The following is a 21267-nucleotide window of genomic DNA, read 5'->3' as shown; positions in this document are numbered from 1 at the left end:
GTTTTGGAAATCAGATTAAAGGAGAATGGGAACATTCTAAACGTACCTTTACTATTTCCAAGCGTATTGCTAGACGCTATCCGTTTGAGGAATCCATCATTAAGAAATGGACGGTACCACCAGTCGTGGATCCGCCTATTTCCAGGCTGAATAAAGCCACGGTTATTCCAGTGGAGGACACTTCGTCCTTTAAGGATCCGGTGGATCGAAAGATAGAAGCGGAGTCCCGCACTATCTTTTCTCTGATAGGGTCAGCATTTAGACCAGTAATTGTTATTGGTCTAGTTTCCCAGACACTTACAGAATGGGCGAAAATGGTACGCCAAGATCTTAGGGGAAAAGATATTCCCCAGGAGACATCTGATTTGATAGAACAGATCATACAAGGGCTACGGTTTATCTGTGACGCAGCCTTGGACACTACTCCCTTGTTAGGGCATGCATCTAAGTTAGCAGTGATCCTCAGACGTGTGCTGTGGTTAAAATGCTGGTCAGCTGACCTAGGTTCCAAAAAGACTTTGACCAATCTCCCTTTCCAGGGGAATCGTCTATTTGGAGCCAACCTAGATGAAATCATTAAGGATGCCACCGGGGGCAAGAGTACTTTTTTGCCACAGGCTGCAAAAGCTAAGGAACCTCGCAACAAGCGAGGACCTTTCTTTACCGCCCATAAAGGGCGCCCGGCTGGTACTTCCGGGAAAGGCAAGACTCCTCCAGGAGGGTTCAAGAAGGGCTGGTCGGACAAGCAGAGGACCAACCCAGCCAAACCCGAAGTAAAGGAGTACACAGCCTGAAGGTGCGCCCCCACCCGATTTCAGGGTGGGGGGACGTTTTCACCGGTATTCAGGACATTAGATCGAGCATCAACCACTACTACCGGTGCGATTCTTCCCTTCCAACATTTAAGTACAGGAAGCGGTAGTTACCGTTCCCTGTATAGATCTTTTCCTTTACCTTTTCCTAAGATTAGTCCCGATACCTCACAGGAATCGGATCTGATTGACCAGATAGGCCAAGTAGCCTCTAGTCGGGTGACTTCGGTCCCTGAGGTTCAACCAGAAAAGATCACCTTTCCTGATAACTATCAGGTATCTGATAAATGTGTGGGAACAGAAAACGACCAGACTTTCTCGGATGGTCGGGGCCAGATAGCTCTAGGGACGCCTGGTTCAGATCCAATCAGCGCCAGTGGTCCTAGAAATTCTAGGCTGGCCTCTTCAAGCCGGCCTGGCCGACTTGGACATGTTAGTCGCAGACGTTCCGTGGGAACTTCGTCTCAGGGAGTGTCTGTAGTCTCAAGGACCTATTTACCTTCGTGCTTTACAGTCGCTGGTTTTAATGGCCTGGCCATTGAGACCCAAGTACTGAAGGACAGAGGTTTGTCTACTTCAGTCATTCCTACCCTTATTAAAGCAAGGAAAGCGACTTCCAGCAAAGTCTATTATCACACATGGAAGACTTATATTGCGTGGTGCGAATCTTTAGGATTTCCTCCACGTACCTATTCGGTGTCTCGAATATTGGCCTTTTTGCAACAAGGGGTTGAGCAGAAGCTAGCCTTGAGCACCATCAAGGGTCAAGTTTCAGCATTAGCAATCTTCTTTCAGAAACCTTTAGCTACCAAATCCTTGGTGCGGAATTTCATCCAGGGGGTGCGGCACCTGGCTCCTCCAGTCCGCGCGCCCTTACCGCCCTGGGATCTTAATTTGGTTTTGTCGGTTCTACAGAAACCTCCCTTTGAAAACATCAGGGAGATTCCCTTGCTTACTTTATCCCAGAAGGTGGTCTTCTTGGTGGCTATTACTTCTGCTCGCAGGGTGTCAGAACTGGCTGCATTATCATGCCAGTCCCCATACCTAGTGATTCATAGGGATAAGGTAGTACTTCATCCTAAGCCATCTTTTCTTCCTAAGGTGGTTTCAGATTTTCATCTGAATGAAGATATTGTACTACCTTCCTTGTGTCCTCAGCCCAAGCATCATCGGGAACATGCGTTGCATTCCTTGGATGTGGTTCGGGCAATCAGGGTATACCTGAAAGCTACGGAATCATTCCGTAAGACGGATTCACTTTTTGTGATCACGGATGGCCCCAGAAAGGGTTTGCCTGCATCTGCCGCGACCATTGCCAAATGGATTAGACAAACGGTGGTACAGGCTTATTCTATTAAGGGTCAGAGTCCTCCGTTCCCTGTTAGGGCGCACTCCACTCGAGCGCTCAGTACTTCCTGGGCCTTTCGCCATCAGGCGTCAGTGGTCCAGGTATGTAAGGCGGCCACTTGGTCGTCGGTACATACCTTTACTAAATTCTATAAAATTGATGTGACGGCATCGGCGGATGCCTCATTTGGCCGCAAGGTTTTGCAGGCCGCAATTTGAGGAGACCGGTGGTCTACCTCGAGGGTTTTTTTTTTCTGTTTGAAAATTTTTTGTTGAGTCTCATCATTAAGGATGAGCATTGTAAACTTCTAGTTGGCACCGGTTGGGCCTTCTAGATTGGGATTTGATTTCCATTTTCCCACCCCTCAGTTGTGATACTGCTCTGGGACGTCCGGAAGGTGGTGTATCACCGAGGACTACGTCTGTCGATGAGCGCTAGAGAAAAATGGATTTTTGTAAAATCTTACCGTAAAATCCTTTTCTCTTAGCTCATCGACAGACGTAGTCCCCGCCCCTCTGTTTTGGAGTTGGGTTGGGTTAAATTCTCTAAGCACTGCTTTTTCACATAACTGATTTGCTGAGGCAGAGAGAGAGAGGATATACCCTCTGGGACTGCCCCTAGGGTGTGGCCAGAGCTTTTTAATTTCCTGTCTAGTCCTGCTCCTGCGGAGGTAACATAACCCGAAGGTGGTGTATCACCGAGGACTACGTCTGTCGATGAGCTAAGAGAAAAGGATTTTACGGTAAGATTTTACAAAAATCCATTTTTCTTTAACCACCTATAAACTGTTAGCTGGAGTTTAATATGATTATTAACTTTAATTAGTTTATTGAAAACTGCTAGTACATCCCCCCCCCCCCCCCCAGAATGCTGCTGTCGGAATGTGCCCCCTGTGCTCCTTAATCCAGAATGGGGGCACCCTAATACAAAAGGTGTGTTACTGGCCAGGTTAAAACAGAGAGCAAGACGCCTAAAAAAAAAACGAATGCAGCCACTGCATCTGAGGCTTGTTGAGCTGCAAAATATTACAATGTTGGTTTTTGCTTTAATAACACTTTAAGGAGAAGGAAATCTTCATTAAGCAATGTGTTTGTAGGTGATAGTTTGTCAGTTTACACTGAGCAACACATTTTTTTAAAAGTTTTGCTTCTGAAAGCTTTTTGGTGCTTATGATAGACCCATTCAAATTGAACAGAAATATAATTTCAGTATGACTGTGTATTGAGAAATAAACAAATTACCTTTCAATGACTATAATGTATTTAATCGCAAATCATTTCAACCTGCTGCAGTTCAACAGGGCTAAGGGCTCATTTACATAAGATGCAGTCAGGTGCATCGTTAAACGCAGTACAAACGCATATGCAAGAAAAATGAATGTATTCCAAGCATAGTTTACACCATTGGAGTGCTTTCATGTGCGTTTAAAAAAAAAGTACGTTTTTTTTTTTTTTTCAAACACAAGAAAAAAAAACACTGCTACAGACCACTCCTTAGCAACCAGCTCAATGCAACAAATTATCACATGAAAAAATGTGGTAATTACCGCTCAACCAAGCTAACACCGCATTCGTTATTTAACGCAAAATTCTTAGTGAATTGCACTTTCAAAACTCAAGAGCTATTTTATTTTTATTTGCCGTTATTTACCTTTTACTGAATTGACCCCTATATAACTATGCTGCATTTTTCCACACCGCAAATGCTCATGAACATGTGCAAACTGGCAAGAACCCCCTGCAAACGCATGTAAATGCAATTTAGTAAAGAAAATAAATGAAAATATTATTCTGAAATACACTGCAAATAGATTGAAAGTGCGTACAAATGTGCATGCAGAACTGCACCGTGAACGCAGAGATTGTGCTTATTAGAAGTGTTATGCTGTTGATTAGTGTTACAGAAATGTATAAGTGCTGTAGGGACATTAATAAGGCCTCATGCACAACTGGACAATATAAAACCGCCAGTAGCTTTAGCTGTAGAATGCTGCTGTAAAAATGCAAGCTTTATCGCATTTTTGCATTTTTTGTATTTGCGTTATTGGGCATTTTTTAGCGTTTTTTTTTTTTAACGTTTGCATTTTTTAGCTTTTTTTTTAGCACAACTATACTCTCACAAAAGCTTATGGCTCAAGAACACCAAATAGGTGCGATTTTCAGACTGAGAGCATTTTTATAGCTGAAAAACTCTTTAAACTAGTTCTGTTTTTTTCTTTTCCAGTCAGAAAACACCCTGTCAAAAACTGCTGATAAAAGTCTGTGTGCATGGACACATAGGATAACATGCTGGGGAGTTTACTGGCTTGAGAAAAAAAGCGCCTGAAGCCAAAAGCAGCAGCTGCAAACATGTCCAGTGTTCACAAGGCCTTAATAGAAAATATAGGGTTACTATATGAAGTCTCTCTATTCGGGTTACTAAGTGAAGTCTTCAGTTGAGAGCTGGACCGGCACCCCAGGACTTGGGCAGATTGGGCAATGGACTGATATGGAGCAGTATTTTATAAATGTTGCTGTAGGGACATTGTACATTTTTAAAGCTGGGTTCCACCAAAAAGTTGTTTCCTTCCCCCCTCCGGGGCCACATTTGGCACCTTTCAGGGGGGAACGGGTACCGGTTTTTGACAGGTACCCTTCCCCACTTCCGGGATACGACGCCGTCCCTTTGAAGCTCGGCCCCCCTCCTCCGCCGCCGAGCCAGTAGGAATGCACAGTGCGCTTCACTTAGCGGCAATGGCGACGGCAGCACCTGACAGCCATCGGCTACGATGCCGACATCGCTGGACTCCAGGACAGGTAAGTGTCCTAATATTAAAAGTCAGCAGCTACAGTATGTGTAGCTGCTGACTTTTAATTTTTGGAGGGGTTACTAAAACCATATTTCTCTTACGTCCTCTGACAGTTGCAGCCCAGTCCAATCAGCCTTCACTATTGGGTAATGGCAACCTCCGCAGGAGTACCAATAGTGAAGGCTGGTTGGACTGGGCTGCGACTGTCAGTGGACTCAGAGAAAAGAGTTTTACGGTAAGTTCTTACAAAAACTCTATTTTTTTAATTTAGCTGGGATTGATTTACTAAAACTGGAGAGTGCAAAATCTGGTTCAGCTCTGCTTAGAAACCAATCAGGTTTCAAGTTGTTTTTTAAAGCTTAATTGAACAAGCTGAAGTTAGAAGCTGATTGGCTACCATGCACAGCTGCACCAGATTTTGCATTCTCCAGTTTTAGTAAATCAACCCTATACTGATACTAATTTAAAAAAATGCTTTGTGTAAAAAAAAAAAAAAAAAAAACCTGCCCAAAATATACTGACCATGACCTTTGACTTAAACACTAACCCTGGCACTGACCTAGATTAAACCTTGGTCTAGCTATTTTTTATTATTATTTTATCTTGTTTTTTACACGCAGCTTATTTTGATCTCTGCAGGGCGAGAGAGATGCAATTTATCTTCTCCATTCACAAGGAGAGAAACATAGGGGCAGGCTTCACAGTGACTGATCACTATGGTAGCCTATCAAAGGCTATCACAACAATCAGGTGGCCCGGAATCGGGAGTTACGGTTCCCAATCATTGGTACAGAACCTGGGGCTCCTTGGCAATGCGCTCCCAGCACAAAGACACATACGCATACTGTATATGCAGCACCATGGAGAAAAGCCCAGTCCAGTGGGGCTGCGTATATGTGTACTGATGGCGTAAAGGGGTTAAACTAAATGTTTTAACAATCTTGTAAAGGGATTCGTAAGACGTTGGTAAAGACTACTGATCGGCAAATGTGCTTGGATTAATTTGTGGGGCATTCAATTAACTCATAAATCGCTACATGTAAATACAAGGCAAACTTTGAAATGAATGAAATAAAAGATAAATTAAACTTTAAAAATGCACAATTACTTGGGGGTTGCCTTAAACCTGCCTGTGAAGTAGGGCTGCAACTAACAATTATTTTCATAATCGATTAGTTGGCCGATTATTGTTTTGATTAATCGACTAATCGGATAAAAACCTCAAAAAAAAAAAAGGCTGGTGTATAATTTAGTTAAGAATCTTGAATATCTATATGCAGTGGTAAATATAAATATCCAGCTAAATAGTTGGATATTTAATCCACTCTGAGACAGATATATGTATTATTAGAGATTTAAATGTGGTACATATCAGACTCCGAGATCAATATTTTAAAAAGACCCAAAAGACAGTTTTGCAAATTTTCAGACCAGATTGGTATATAATATTCATGATGGACTCCCTTATTAATAGGCAGGTAGTTTGATACAAGCTCCTTGCGCCTGCTGTCACTTATGCTAGCCATACACAAACTAAATTTTTTTAGAAAATTTTTAAAAACATTCATCTGATTTTTCTAACCATTTAGTGGGGTCTATTTGGTGTTCGTTGTCAACCACAGTGACAGATTTGAAGGAGCAGAATAGAAAATTTCTCGATCAAGCAAATCTTCAAATACCGTATTTTCCGGCGTATAAGACGACCCCCCTATTACATTATCTACCGGTAATACTTATACTTAGGTTAAATTGGAGATATTCTACTCGGCGTATAAGACGACCTCCCATTTTTTGGGGGATTTTTTTGAGGTTCAAAAGTAGTCTTATACTCCAGAAAATGCAGTAGTTTATGTGGTTTTTGCTCAGAAGTTCTATTCATTTTAATGTTAAAAGCAAGTGGAATTTTCAAACACTCGTCCATTCAACGAATATACAAATAATTTTTGCACAAATATAGATGCAAATATTTTTGTCCAAAAATCCAATACATGTATGGGCAGCAGAAGACATTTAGTAGCAGCAGCATGCTTTTTTTTTTTTTATCACCTATCATTATGGGGTTAAAAAAAATAAAAAATAGCAGATATCGCTACTGTAATATAATTATAATTTCTACTGTGAAACAGTGAAAATATTATATCTTGTATCATGTGTATGTATATAAAAAAATATGCCCCGAAGTCGGATATGCAGGATATTTTAACTGGGAGTCAGACATGAAGGTATTTGAAGGGTGGAGGGGGAGGGGAAATAACATTTTTATATTAAAGTAGTACTAAAAGCTGAGACTTTTTTTTTCATGGATATAATAATTTTAAATATAATGCACAATACTAGTAAACTTTTACTTTAAATGTAATTGTAATGCCTTATATCACCTCTAGTCTATGGGCCTCCACCTTCTCTGGGTTCAGATTCTAATCTTCCCAGAGCCCTTAAAGTGATTAGCAAAAGTGACATTTCAACAGAGAAAAACATTTTTGCTGCTTAATGACCGTTCAGATCCCCAGCCTGCTTATGTTTGCAAACAAAGCAGCCTGGGGATCCCCAGTGACGTCTTTGACCACATGTGGTCATGGCCACTTATGGTCAACCAAGTCAGCCAGAGAAAAAACAGAAAATGGTGTTGACCCGTGTCCCCCTCAAAATTCATACTAGACCCTTATCCAAACATATAGCCTGGTTAGCACCCCCCCTCTTTCCTCCTGGATCATACCAGATATTGAGGGGGTACCCTACCAGAGCCCCAACCCCCTGGCAGGGCACCATGCTCTCTTGTTGATAGGAGAAAAGCCTTATACCCACAATCCTGATGCAGTAGTTGTGTGGATCTGGTGGGTAACTTATCAGAATCAGGCAGCCCCTTTTGAAAGAAAAGGGGCTACTAGATCTCTGACCACCTTCCTCACATAGTACTACCACTGGTTATTTATTCAAAGAAGGAAAAAATGTGGAATGTACTGTAGTTAAGCACAATCACACATTTTAGAATAAAAAAAAACAAACGAAAATGGTCCTGCAAGTTAAATCCATTGTCGGTCACGCTGTCCAGCAGTGTAGATCCAGCATCAGTCAAGAAGAGCAGCAATCCACTGACACAAACCTATCGCACTGTCCCTGCAAGTGACCGCTCCCTGGCTGGCTGCTGTATGCCAGTGATGCTTCCTGACATCAATGACCATATTTTGTCGATAATATCACTCAGGATGCTTGCTGACAATTTGCAAAAAAAGCTGGTAGACTGCAGAAACAATGGTTGCCAGCCTCCTGCATTCTAGCAACCAATGATGTATGGTCACTTGCATCATATAAACTAAAGGCACTTGTGTTCCACTCAGCAGGATGTTCTGATGTAGTGACAATAGTAATGACTTCCTGCTGCAGTAGGAGCCAGAGGTTCATGGCAAACTACAAAGAGATAAGGTTTGTCACAAACCCTGTATCACTGCAAACTCAAACCCTAATAGAGGCAATGGTGGATTGGTTCAGTAATATTGCATCTGGATGACAATACAAGCTGGAGGAACTTGGCTTTCAATTCTACACCTTTAAAATGAGATATACTGAAATCATGTCTGAGCACGGCATCAGTTAATTATTTATTTATTTCTGCAGGGTATTAAACGAGCAGGAGAAGAGCAGGAACAGAAGATAAACATGGAATTTCTTATTTACGGAACACGCACTTCCAAGGATAAAAGCGGAGCCTACCTCTTCCTTCCTGATGGGGATGCCAAGGTATGGAGTCCACCCTAAACAATCCTGCATGTTGTGTTTGACCAGAAAATCCCTGCGGCATGTATTTATTACCATAACACAAGTGTACCCTAATGTACCCATTAACATGAGATGACCTTAAGCTTATGACTTTGGCAAACTATCTTGGTCATCTCCTAGAAATTAGATGGTCCGGGCTGTTTTTTCTTTGGTTTATGGCCATGCACCAGTCAAAAAAAAAAAAAAAAGGCACACAAAATTAAGTAATTCAGGTACTTTGGGTTAGACTTCAACAGCCTAGTATGAGGACAACCTAGCACAGCCCTTCGCACTCCTATCACGCCATCTCAGTTTTTTGCTAGTGACCTAGGAAAATGGTGGTCTTGTCTCCTCTGAAAGAAGCAAAACATGTTTCTTTTTATCAAGATTCCTTTTTTTTTGTAGTATGTTTCTGCAGGGGTTTATTTTGCCTTTTCTGGACTGGCTGTTCTTCAGCATTGCTATAGAGGGCAAACCTGGCTCACTGTGAGAAAGAAGTAGGGCATGCTTGTAATGTCTTTGAGCACTGGGCTTTGTTGCAAAGAAGCTCTTTTAGACACCAGTGTATAACTTGTAAATCAGCTGCATAGCAGAGCGCGTTACAGGTCCAGGGCCTTGCTGCACCCCCTGGTTGAAGCCTGTCCCTGAAAAACTGCTATGAGCGAAGATTGCCTGTAAGAGGATTGTTCTACACTGCCTATTGCTGCAGAGCACCTTCAGGTCCAACCCTACAGTGAGTCAGGGCTTTGCATTGGGCTTAGTGTTTGCTTCTGTTTTGGTCTTCCCACAGGGATTAATGTCCAGGTCTACGAACGTGCAACTCATTGTTTTGCTAGCGCTTGGTGGGAATGGGCGCTGTAACCACATTTCAAAGGATTGCACATGCCCAGCTGACTGAGCCCCTGTAGCTCCATTACTTGTGCTTGCTCAGGGTCACCTTCTGTGGTATGCAATTGAGTGTCCCCTTAGTCTGCATCACTATACTTCTTACTAGGGATCACCCATGGTCACCCTGTTGCTGCTCTACAGTGACTCACAGTCACAGATGACCAGATAACCTTCAGCAGCCAGTTGTGAGTATCCCCCTTTTATACATGCTTAGCAGTTTGTTGGATTACTAGTAAGCGGTCCCGCAGATCCTCCTAGCTCTTGTCCACTAATCACTACAATAATTCCTCTGATAGAGTCTACTCATCTTCCCCCCATTCTGCAATGCCCAGGGAGGAATATCTCCATACTAGCGCTCTGCCTTCAGAGCCAGTCTAATGCACCTGAAACTGCATCCACAGCTGAGGACATTTGAGAGTGGAATCTCTACTTGGAGCTGTAGGCCTGTGGAAATATGTTGCTCCCACATTCAGGAAAACCTATTGTTTTTTTTTTTTTTAATTTGCTACAGTGCGCATAACTTAGAGCTAGAACATACTATGTATGAATTTACAACCAGTCTGGATTCCTTTAAAAGTTCCCATTTTCATTCTACTTCTGAGGCTACTAAAAGTTCCTTTCGCTCCTCTCTGGCCTCCAAAGCCTGGAACTCCTTTCCGCAATAAGTCCTCGACCCCCAAATCTGCCAATACTGTGAACAAGTCCTCCTCTCAATGAGTGGGAGCCGTCTCATGTCCTTCGCAGTTTTCTGGTTCTAGGATATTTCAGACGTCGTGGTCCAGAAGATTGTACCAGAGGCTACATTTTTGCTCTCTGCCTCCACCCTGCTTCATGTTCTCTAACTTGCCAGCGTCACCATAAAGATTGGCAGACCTCCACCCTGCTCTGGCACAACTCTTTAATTAACCATTGTTGTCCTGGAAAGTGAAAGTCCCTTTATTGGATCTGAAGGTTCACAACACATTCCTTTGGGTACAGAAATTCTACATGGAATCTGCCAGGTCAATCATAGCACTCCATTTGGGAGACCTTCTGGCCTCTGTGAACATCGAGGATGCCTACTTGCATGTCATCTTCTTCCCAAGCACATCAATGCTACCTGCTCTACCTTTGGGCATACAACATTTGCAATTTGTTGCCCTTGTGTTTGGCCTGTCCACTGCACCTCAGACCTTAACTAAGGTGCTAGCCCTTGTTCTTGCTTGGCTTCACTCTCAGGACAAAACATGGCTTGTTCCAGCCTGGTGGCTCATCGTTCACTGGAGTCAGAGAAATCCTACCATTGTTTTGGAAGGTTCTCACGACTGATGACAGAATGTCAGGCTGGAAAAGAGGTCTAGATACTCCCTCATCGCAAGGGATATGGCCACCAGATGATTATCTCCCAATCACAGTGATTTAGTTATCCCTTCAACACTGGACCTCCAAGTTGCGGAGTTATCTGACCAGGATTTAGTCAGACAATGCCACAGCAAGAACCTTTGACCCAAGGATCGGTTTATCCTCTTTGCTTCTTGGTTGCTGGCTTTAAAAGTCTGGCTGTTAAAGCCAGGGCCCTGAGGGATAGGAGCAAGGTAGGAAATTCCATCCCAATAAGTGTTTTGTGGGACAAACCCTGCCTTTCTCCAGTCAGGTCTGGCTCAACATTTGGCCTTAAGTACCACCAAGGGTTGAGTCTCAGTCTTTGGGGTTCCTTTTCAAAAAACACTTGCCTCTTCTTTAATGAAGGCTTTCATAGAGGATCTAGCTCATAATGTTGCACCCGGGGATCTTAACCTGATTCTGTCATTTCTTCCACTGTTTGAACCTAGCAGGTATATTCATCTGTCTACTTTTGAACACAAGGTTGCATTCCTCATTGTCCTCCCCTCTGCAAGGCGAGTTTCTGTGTGGACAAGCCTTAAACTATACAGAACCTTTTCTTGTGCTATATGGAGAAATATTATGTCCTCTTTTTTTCTTAAAGTGGTTGTAAACCCTTACATATACCCAGTGAAAAGACTGGCATCAGGTGAAAAACAGAGATGAAACAAATCCTCCCACATAGGGTTGTACCTTTTCTATATGCGGTAATCTTTTCTCTACAGCAGTGGTTCTTAACCTGGGTTCGATCGGTGGGTCAGTCTCGAGGGTTCGGCACACCCTCCGCTAGTACCACTTCGCTGTCAGGGACTATTTCTCCAGTTTCGGGCATGTCCTTCCGCTCCTTCTCCGCGCCGTCATCATGGAAATACATAACATCCAGTGGCGTAGCGTGGGGGGTGCAGGGGGGGGGGGGCGGCCGCACCGGGCGCAACATCTGGGGGGGCGCATCCGCTCCGCAGTGTCATGTCACTCACTCTGTCATGATAGGATGGCCGCCGCCGCTCGCTGAGTCTGCTTGCACTCGCAGCTTTCTCTGCCCCTGGCTCACTGTCACTGCTGGTTGTGCAGCTCGGCTCCCGGCCGAATCCGATCCAGCCGGAGCCGGCGTCGCCCACTGTGGAGGGGTGGGGGGAGTGGAGACAGGCCAGGTGTGCGGTGCGGAGAGGGACTGTCTGGGGGAGGGACTAACCCGTGCAGCGGCCGCCCAGCGCAGCGCGGGAGAGAAACACCAGGCCAGGCAGCCGCAGCAGCAGAAGAAGCCGGCAGGTGAGAGGCCAGAGAGCCAGTGGTGACAGTGGTGCTGCAGCCTGCAGGAGGAAAACCTAGCCTGTGATCGGGAGTCGGGACACAGGTGAAAAAAAGGTAGGACTGGAGTAGTACTGGCTGTACTAGTCTAGTGACTGACTGTCTGACTGACTGTGTGAGAACACTGAGAACACTATGTAAAGGGATCTATTTTATGGGGAACCTGGCCTGCTGTAAGGGGGGAGATCTAAATGGGGGACGGGACCTCACCTCACCCTGGCCTGCTGTAAGGGGGGATCTATATGGGGGACATGATCCCCCATATAGATCCCCCCTTACAGTAGGCCAGGGTGAGGTGAGGTCCCCCATATAGATCCCCCCCTACAGCAGGCCAGGGTGAGGTTAGGTCACTCTGGGGTCCCCCATATAGATCCCCCCCTACAGCAGGCCAGGGTCCGGACCTCACCTCACCCTGTCCTGCTGTAAGGGAGGAGATCTATATGGGGGATGGAACCTCACCTCACCCTGGCCTGCTGTAAGGGGGATCTATATGGGGGACCTCACCCTGGCCTGCTGTAAGGGGGGATCTATATGGAGGACCTGGGATCTATATGGGGGACCTCACCCTGGCCTGCTGTAAGGGGAGATCTATATGGGGGACCATGTCCCCCATATAGATCCCCTCTTACAGCAGGCCAGGGTGAGGTGCGGTCCCGTCCACCATATAGATCTCCCCCCTTACAGCAGGCCAGGGTGAGGTGAGGTCCCGTCCCCCATATAGATCCCCCCTTACAGCAGGCCAGGGTGAGGTCCGGGGTCCCCATATAGATCCCCCTCACCCTGGCCTACTGTAAAGGTGGGATCTATATGGGGGACGGGACCTCACCTCACCCTGGCCTGCTGTAAGGGGGGATGCTGGACATAAAAACAAAGAAAAGGAACAGACTTTGTTGCGAAAATGACATGAGAGTGGCACTTGCCAAGATAAAGCCGCGCATTTCTGAACTGGTGTCTGAAAGACAACAGCAGAAGTCACACTAATTTGCACTAAATATTCATTATTATGTTTTTGTGTGAAAATCATGTTTTAATGGTTTTGTTCTTTGTTGTTAATGGTTTTGTTCATTTTGTGCACCTATGTATAAATATATACCTAAAATAATATATACCTATGTTTTGAATTTGAAAAAATCATATTTTATTTTTCCAATTAAGAAGGGTTCGGTGAATGTGCATATGAAACTGGTGGGGTTCAGTACCTCCAACAAGGTTAAGAACCACTGCTCTACAGCCATTCAAAGTGCTAAATGTATAAAGCTTGAATGAGAGTTCAGAAAAAAAGGGAGGGGAGAGCTGTTATTACTTTCTGCAGAGCTCAGGAAGGAGAGCTCTGAGAGCTGATTAGAGGAAAGAGAGACACCCCTTTCCACACAGCACACAGGAACAGGGCTGAGACTTTCAGCTGGAAGTCCCTCCTCTGTCACCTTTTTTCTCATGGTGTCAGAAAAACGTGTCAGCAGTGTTTAATGCTGATCGCAGAGGAGCGAAACTTCATGCTCTTAATAGAGACAAGTACACTCTATAGATATGTTTTGTTTATACATAATGTTGTTTACAACCACTTTAAGGTGTTTTTTTTTTTTTTTTTTCCTTCTATCCAACTCAGAACATCATTCTTCCTTCTCTATCTCCTGCTCCACAGCCATCCGAAGTAGAACTCCCTCCGTTATCTGGGCGTGGCATATGCTGTTTATCCGCTACAGCTCCCTTTTAGACAATCTGACAGTCTACTTTTAATTCCTTTAGGACCCTGTGCGGGGAAGCTTTCTTCTCGTTCCACTGTCCCTAGGTCAGAAACTCATCATTCAAGCTTATAGACTTTAAGAAAGACCTTTCTCTTTCAATACATACTCCACTAGATTGGTTTGTTTCATGGGCTTTTCAGCATCAAACGTCGGTTTTTCAGATTTGCAGGGCTGCCACCTGGTCTTTGATTCACACGGTAATTAGGTTTTATGGGTTTTACCAGGTGGATATTCAGGCCCCTTCTGAAGCCAACTTTAATTGTAGATTCTTCAGAAGGCTCTGCAGGCTTTGTTGAGCTCCCCAACTCTCCCCCCCCCCCCTGCCCCCCACCGCTAACCTGTTGTTTTTCATGGGCCCATTGACGCATTGTTTGCTGTCTTGCCCACCTTTCCATTTGACTGCTTTTATGAACGCTCGAATGTACCTTTACTTAATCCTGTGTCCTTTCATTTAATTTAAAGGAGATAGGGTTTTTGACTTACCGTTAAGCTCTTTCAGTCCCTCTATTCTGTTCCTATGATCTACTCCTACTATTGCTTTACTACAAAACTAAGGCATGATGGGCATGGAAGGGGTTACACTAGACTGTCCTTACAGCTTTGTTTGCCAGTGTCCAGTCCAGTGGCGGCCCGTGCATAGCGGGCGCCAGGGCTTTGCCCCCCTACCCCTAAAAAAAAGAAAAAAAAAAAAGAAAAAAAAAAATGACAGCGAACAAATAAAGTTTAAAAAAAAAAAAAAATTGGGTTCGCCGGCCTTTGTAAGGGAAGTGGTGGCTAGGGGGGGGGGTGGGGTTACGTCCCAGAAGAGGCGCCGATCGGCAGCCTTCTGGGGGCGTAACCCGATCGCAAGTCCTTGCGATTGGACACCCCCACTTTCGGATATCCTGGCTGTGATTGGTCCAGTCTCCAGCCTGGACCAATCATCATCCAGGACATCCGATCCCTGACGTCACAATGGGGGCGGTGCCGGTGCGTGAGTCAGTCACTCACCGTCACCGCCGCTCGGAGGACGAGGGAGAAGCCGCTCTCCTTCCCGCCGCCGCAGAGAGGACGGACTGGATCGAGGAGGGAAGAACCCGCCGCCGCCAGGTAAGTGCATTAAATTGAAGGGAGCACGCACGCTGCACTCTGCATTGATTGGGGTACAATGTTGTGGCACTCTGCATTTATTGGGGTACATTGCTGTGGCACTCTGCATTTATTGGGGTACATTGCTGTGGCACTCTGCATTTATTGGGGTACAATGCTGTGGGCACTCTGCATTGATTGGGGGACAATGCTGTGGCACTCTGCAATCATTGGGGTACAATTCTGTGGCGCTCTGCATTTATTGGGGTACAATGCTGAGGCGCTCTGTATTTATTGGGGTACAATGCTGTGGCGCTCTGCATTTATTGGGGTACAATGCTGTGGGCACTCTGCATTTATTGGGGTACAATGCTGTGGGCACTCTGCATTGATTGGGGGACAATGCTGTGGGGACTCTGCATTTATTGGGGGACAATGCTGTGGGCACTCTGCATTTATTGGGGGACAATGCTGTGGGCACTCTGCATTTATTAGGGGACAATGCTGTGGCGCTCTGCATTTATTGGGATACAATGCTGTGGCACTCTGCAATCATTGGGGTACAATGCTGTGGGCACTCTGCATTCATTGGGGTACAATGCTGTGGCGCTCTGCAATCATTGGGGTACAATGCTGTGGCACTCTGCAATCATTGGGGTACAATGCTGTGGCACTCTGCAATCATTGGGGTACAATTCTGTGGCACTCTGCAATCATTGGGGTACAATGCTGTGGCACTCTGCAATCATTGGGGTACAATGCTGTGGCACTCTGCAATCATTGGGGTACAATTCTGTGGCACTCTGCAATCATTGGGGTACAGTGCTGTGGCACTCTGCAATCATTGGGGTACAATGCTGTGGCACTCTGCAATCATTGGGGTACAATTCTGTGGCACTCTGCAATCATTGGGGTACAATTCTGTGGCACTCTGTAATCATTGGGGTACAATTCTGTGGCACTCTGTAATCATTGGGGTACAATGCTGAGGGCACTCTGCAATCATTGGGGTACAATGCTGTGGGCACTCTGCATTTATTGGGGTACAATGCTGTGGGCACTCTGCAATCTTTGGGGTACAATTCTGTGGCACTCTGCAATCATTGGGGTACAATGCTGTGGCACTCTGCAATCATTGGGGTACAATTCTGTGGCACTCTGCAATCATTGGGGTACAATGCTATGGCACTCTGCAATCATTGGGGTACAATTCTGTGGCACTCTGCAATCATTGGGGTACAATGCTGTGGCACTCTGCAATCATTGGGGTACAATTCTGTGGCACTCTGCAATCATTGGGGTACAATGCGGTGGCACTCTGCAATCATTGGGGTACAATTCTGTGGCACTCTGCAATCATTGGGGTACAATGCTGTGGCACTCTGCAATCATTGGGGTACAATGCTGTGGCACTCTGCAATCATTGGGGTACAATTCTGTGGCACTCTGTAATCATTGGGGTACAATTCTGTGGCACTCTGCAATCATTGGGGTACAGTGCTGTGGCACTCTGCAATCATTGGGGTACAATGCTGAGGGCACTCTGCAATCATTGGGGTACAATGCTGTGGGCACTCTGCATTTATTGGGGTACAATGCTGTGGGCACTCTGCAATCATTGGGGTACAATTCTGTGGCACTCTGCAATCATTGGGGTACAATGCTGTGGCACTCTGCAATCATTGGGGGACAATGCTGTGGGCACTCTGCAATCATTGGGGACAATGCTGTGGCGCTCTGCAGTGATTGGGGACAATGCTGTGGCGCTCTGAATTGAAAGGGTCATGCACGCTGAACTCTGCATTGTGGGGGCACAGCACAGTGTTTATTGCATTGAAGGGGGCACAGCACAGTGTTCATTGCATTGAAGGGGGCACAGCACAGTGTTCATTGCATTGAAGGGGGCACAGCACAGTGTTCATTGCATTGAAGGGGGCACAGCTTCAAAGTCACGCAATTTTTTTACTGCGTTTTTTGGCGCGAAGCAATACCTATTACATTTTTCTTTTTGCGCCCCCCCAAAAATTTTGAGCACCAGCCGCCACTGATCCAGTCCCCTCAGCAAAACCCAGTGTGCCTGAATTACTTCATTCTGTGCAGTGTTAATTTTGACGTCAAATTTTCAGTTTAGTTTTAGTTAGTCTTTTGACCAAAATTCCATTTTAGCTTTAGTCCTATTTTAGTCATTTGAATTGTTTTAGTTTTAACATATCTTAGTTGGGCTAAAATTTTATGGGTTTAGGTAAATTGTAATGCATTATTTCCAAACCCATTATATACTCTTGGAGTAAACCTCTAATAACATGTTGTTTATGGTATTAAGGTTTTCACATGCACCACAGACACTGATTTAGCCGTTGTGATATATAAATTTGTTAAATATGTTAAATTTGAAGTCCAATTTCAATTGTGTTTTAGTCATTGTCTTTTGACTAAAATGCCATTTTAGTTTTAGTTGTATTTTAGTTACCGATTGTTAATTTTATTAGTAAACATATTTTCGAAATTAACACTGATTCTGTGTCCCTTAATGTGCTCCCAAAAAAGGATTTTCAGGAGGACAAAAATCCTATTATACCGCATTTACATAAAGCGAGACCCTTTGAAATGAACCTTTATCTTTTGTGTTTTTTTTGTGGGCAGTCAGAACAAAAACGAGAGATTTCGGACTGGGTTAAGTGGGTTGGCACAACGCTCCCTGCCTGAGATATAAACTCCTATACTTTTATTCTTTTTTTCTGATGACCAAATATTTTATCTCTTGTTGTTTCCTTGATGGTTTGTTTATACACATTTTATTCTTTTGGGTGAGGATTTATTAAAAAAGCATCGATTTATGTGATTGTCCTGCAGGGAAATACAACAAATTATGGTATTTTGTTTGAAATCCTATTTAAAAATAGATAATTCAACCCTGTGTGCAATATTTGCAGTGTATAAAGTTAGGTATGTTTTTAATATTGCAGCAGTACACCCCTAAGGACCCCCCTGTGGTAAGAATTACTGAAGGCCCATTCTTTTCAGAGGTGACTTGTCTATTTCAGCATGTTCAGCAGACGATGAGGCTTTACAACTTACCAGGTCAGTGGTTTTGAAATTTGTTTTTTGTCTAATACAAGGATAGCATTGAATAATAAACTAAATTGTCAACTGTACTTTTATATAGTTATCCTTTAATCTGCCCACACCCTCTCTTCACAGTGCCCCCAGAAGTCCCGTGCCCACCAGTCATCGCTCCTGACAGATCTTTGCTGTGCAGCCCATAGGGAGCCCCACATTAGTCGCTGCCGACTGTCTGAGCTGGTCTTTTATTTTGTCATATGAACAAAAAATCCCATTCATTCTTATAAAGGGACCATTTGCCATTGAGACGTATCGTGGAAGGCCTCCAAATAGGAATGACTGGAATTGTTTGTTCATATGCAGAAGAATGGAGGGAAAGCCAGAAAAGTTTTCTGCAGTGATTGTGTTGCTCTCAGTGGGTTACATAATTCATATCTGGAGTGAGGACAGGTGCGTATGAGGTTTTCAAGGTGAATGGGGGCTGTGTAAGTTAACCACTTGCCGACTGGGCCATAGCCGAATGAGCTTTGTTGGGAAAAAAAAGGACATCAATTGTATTTGGGTACAGCGTCGCACGACCGTGCAATTGTTAAAATAACGCAGTGCCAAATCGCAAAAAAGGCCTGGTCATTAAGGGGGTAAAACCTTCCGAAGCTGAAGTGGTTAAACAAAGAAATGGGATCGGAGGTGCAAATCGCACTGGTCTGTGGCTTTGAAATTGCCGCTGAAGTAGAATGATTTCAAAGCTGCACTGGTGTGAACCAAGGCTTAGGGTATGCTTGAAACCTCTGTTAGGTTAGTTTCCTGTATGTGATTTATTCTCTGCACTGCAAACTGAATATTCTACCTTTAAAATCTTATACCTCTGCCAGAGTATTCACATTTTTTTTTGCACTTTTATTTAGCTGTGTCTGACACTTTACCATTTGTCCAGGAATTCATCACGGTTGGAAACTGAATAATCAGTTCTTAATTATTTTAACTGTGTAGGCTTGTTCATGAAAAATTTCTATTCTTCCATATTCAGCTTCATTCACATTAAAAGTGACATTTCAGCAGGAGTGTCATGACGTTACCGCCCCGCCTGTCCATCTCATTCAATCAGACAACACTTTTTATTCATTCAGAAAAGGCAACGCATTCTCTGAATGTTGCCCATGTTGAGCAGCCAACCTCCTGTGTCCAGATTGCAGCAGCACAGATATTTAGCAGAGGACCTAAAAGCAAGTGGAGATCACTAGCGTAGTGGTGCCTACTTCCGTGAGTTCCAGCTTTCAGGGGCAGGTACGGTATATGCATAGTTACATTGGTCCAGGTATGGTAAAATATCCATACCTGGATTTCACCTTTAAGTTAATCTGCCCTGGTAGTTGTGGTAGTGTACAACAATTTTGTTTATTCCAATCGCACCACTTTTAATGCACTAGGCAGTTCTTTCTATCACAAGCCTATGACTCTTATTTTGTAATGTTAGTCTCAATTAATAATTTCTTAAGCTCCTAAGCTTCAACGTTTGGTTTGTCACATTTTCTGGTAATGTATGCCCTAAAGTGATTACAAACCATCACATTGTAAAACAACTTTTTCATTTTTTATATATGTTATATAGTTTTTATAAATGATCACATTCTCCCTGTTCTCAGCTGCATAAGAGCTGTGGGGGGGGGTGCAGCACACCGAGCTTCCAGTGAATGGGTGTGCAGCAGTGGGGGCACATCAGGATAAGTCTGATCATTGGAGGAGAGCAGGCTGAGTTCCCAGCATAGCTAGAGAACTAACCATAGTGTGTTCTCCTGCTTAGTGTGGTCAGTTTTTTTTATAAGAAAGCAGAGGGACTGGCAGGAACACCAGGGACACAAAGGAAGTGATAAAAAGTGAACAGAATACTTTCTAAAGCTAGTACATGGTGTACAGCAGGCACATATCAGGAATATAAAGTGTTGGGGTAACAAACGTTTTAAGGTGGATGTAAACCCTCACATATACACAGTGAAGTGAACAGCCTCAGATGATACACAGAGATGAAACAAATCTCTCTTCATACGTTTTACATGTATATCTGCTGTCTTCAGCTTGCTGTGTTCTTTAGAAAGTGCACATCATGTTAGAATTTTTCTCTTTGTGTTCAACACTGAGAGTGTAATCTTGGCAGACACTGTGAGACAACTGATTGGAGGAAAGGCTCACACCTCACTCCACATAGGCAGAGGAAGGGAGGAATGTGCTGTGAATAGACAAGCTCTCTGCTAATCTATAACACCCACCCCACACATTTCAGCTTGGTTTTATCTTGGTTGTCAGAGAGCTTGTCAGAAGTTATCATGCTGATAACAGAAGAAATGAGAAACACACAGGACTCAGGGCTTGGAACACTACAGATATATGTGCCTAGGTCAGTGATGGTGAACCTGGCACCCCAGATGTTTTGAAACTACATTTCCCATGATGCTCACCTACGCTGCAAAGTGCATGAGCTTCATGGGAAATGTAGTTGCAAAACATCTGGGGTGCCAAGGTTCGCCATCACTGGCCTAGGTCAAATTTCATGAATCAGGTTTACTTTCACTTTAAGTCTCTTTCCTTCTGCACGTCACTATTGGTCCATCACTGCTATTAGTGGCCTCAAAAGGATAGTGAAGGACAGGTAGGGTCAGACTGACATCCCTTTGAGCTGGTTGGAATTTGCAACATCAGAGTATCCTAGTTTTTGGGGCTCATGGGTCAATGAATAGGAACACACTTAATGGACATATTTTGACATACTGATGGCAGTTTATCAAGCATTGGGTAACTTCATTTTTGGGCATCCTTGGACACAGGCAAGAGCTGAACATGAAATATTTTTCTTGAAAATACCTGTGAGGGTGGGATGCATAATAGAATGGTTAAACCATGGTCCTGGTCATTGTACAGTTGTATTAGGAGCACAAACACCAAGCCATCTAGCATTTTCAGATGTTCAGTACAGGATTCCTTTAATGTTTGACAGTTCTTTTTCCTTCCTCAGATGCTTTATAGTAGGTTTGCGCCCCCGACCTTCCACTGCTTTTTGTAACCCAATATGTTGTTGTAAATTACATAAAATCAAAAAAAAGTTATCTCTATTGTGTAATTGTGACTTTACTGACT

General features: G+C 44.1%; 1 protein-coding gene across 2 annotated transcripts in view; it reads left to right on the top strand.

Annotated features, from left to right (window-relative positions):
* The window catches only part of MAN2A2 (mannosidase alpha class 2A member 2), a 250977-nt gene that overhangs the window by 203270 nt on the left and 26440 nt on the right, over window positions 1–21267 (top strand). For both annotated transcript variants that reach the window (XM_082253219.1, XM_082253220.1), the window contains exons 16-17: window positions 8564–8686; window positions 18042–18156. In XM_082253219.1, the coding sequence (XP_082109345.1) occupies window positions 8564–8686; window positions 18042–18156 (238 nt within the window). The remainder of the gene's footprint in view (window positions 1–8563; window positions 8687–18041; window positions 18157–21267) is intronic.

The sequence above is a fragment of the Pelophylax lessonae genome, assembly GCF_965119305.1.
Source record: "Pelophylax lessonae genome assembly, chromosome: 4".
In the NCBI taxonomy this organism is placed as follows: Eukaryota; Metazoa; Chordata; class Amphibia; order Anura; family Ranidae; genus Pelophylax; species Pelophylax lessonae.
The sequence above is the reverse complement of the archived record's forward strand: the minus strand, read 5'-3'. Positions and strand labels throughout refer to the sequence as shown.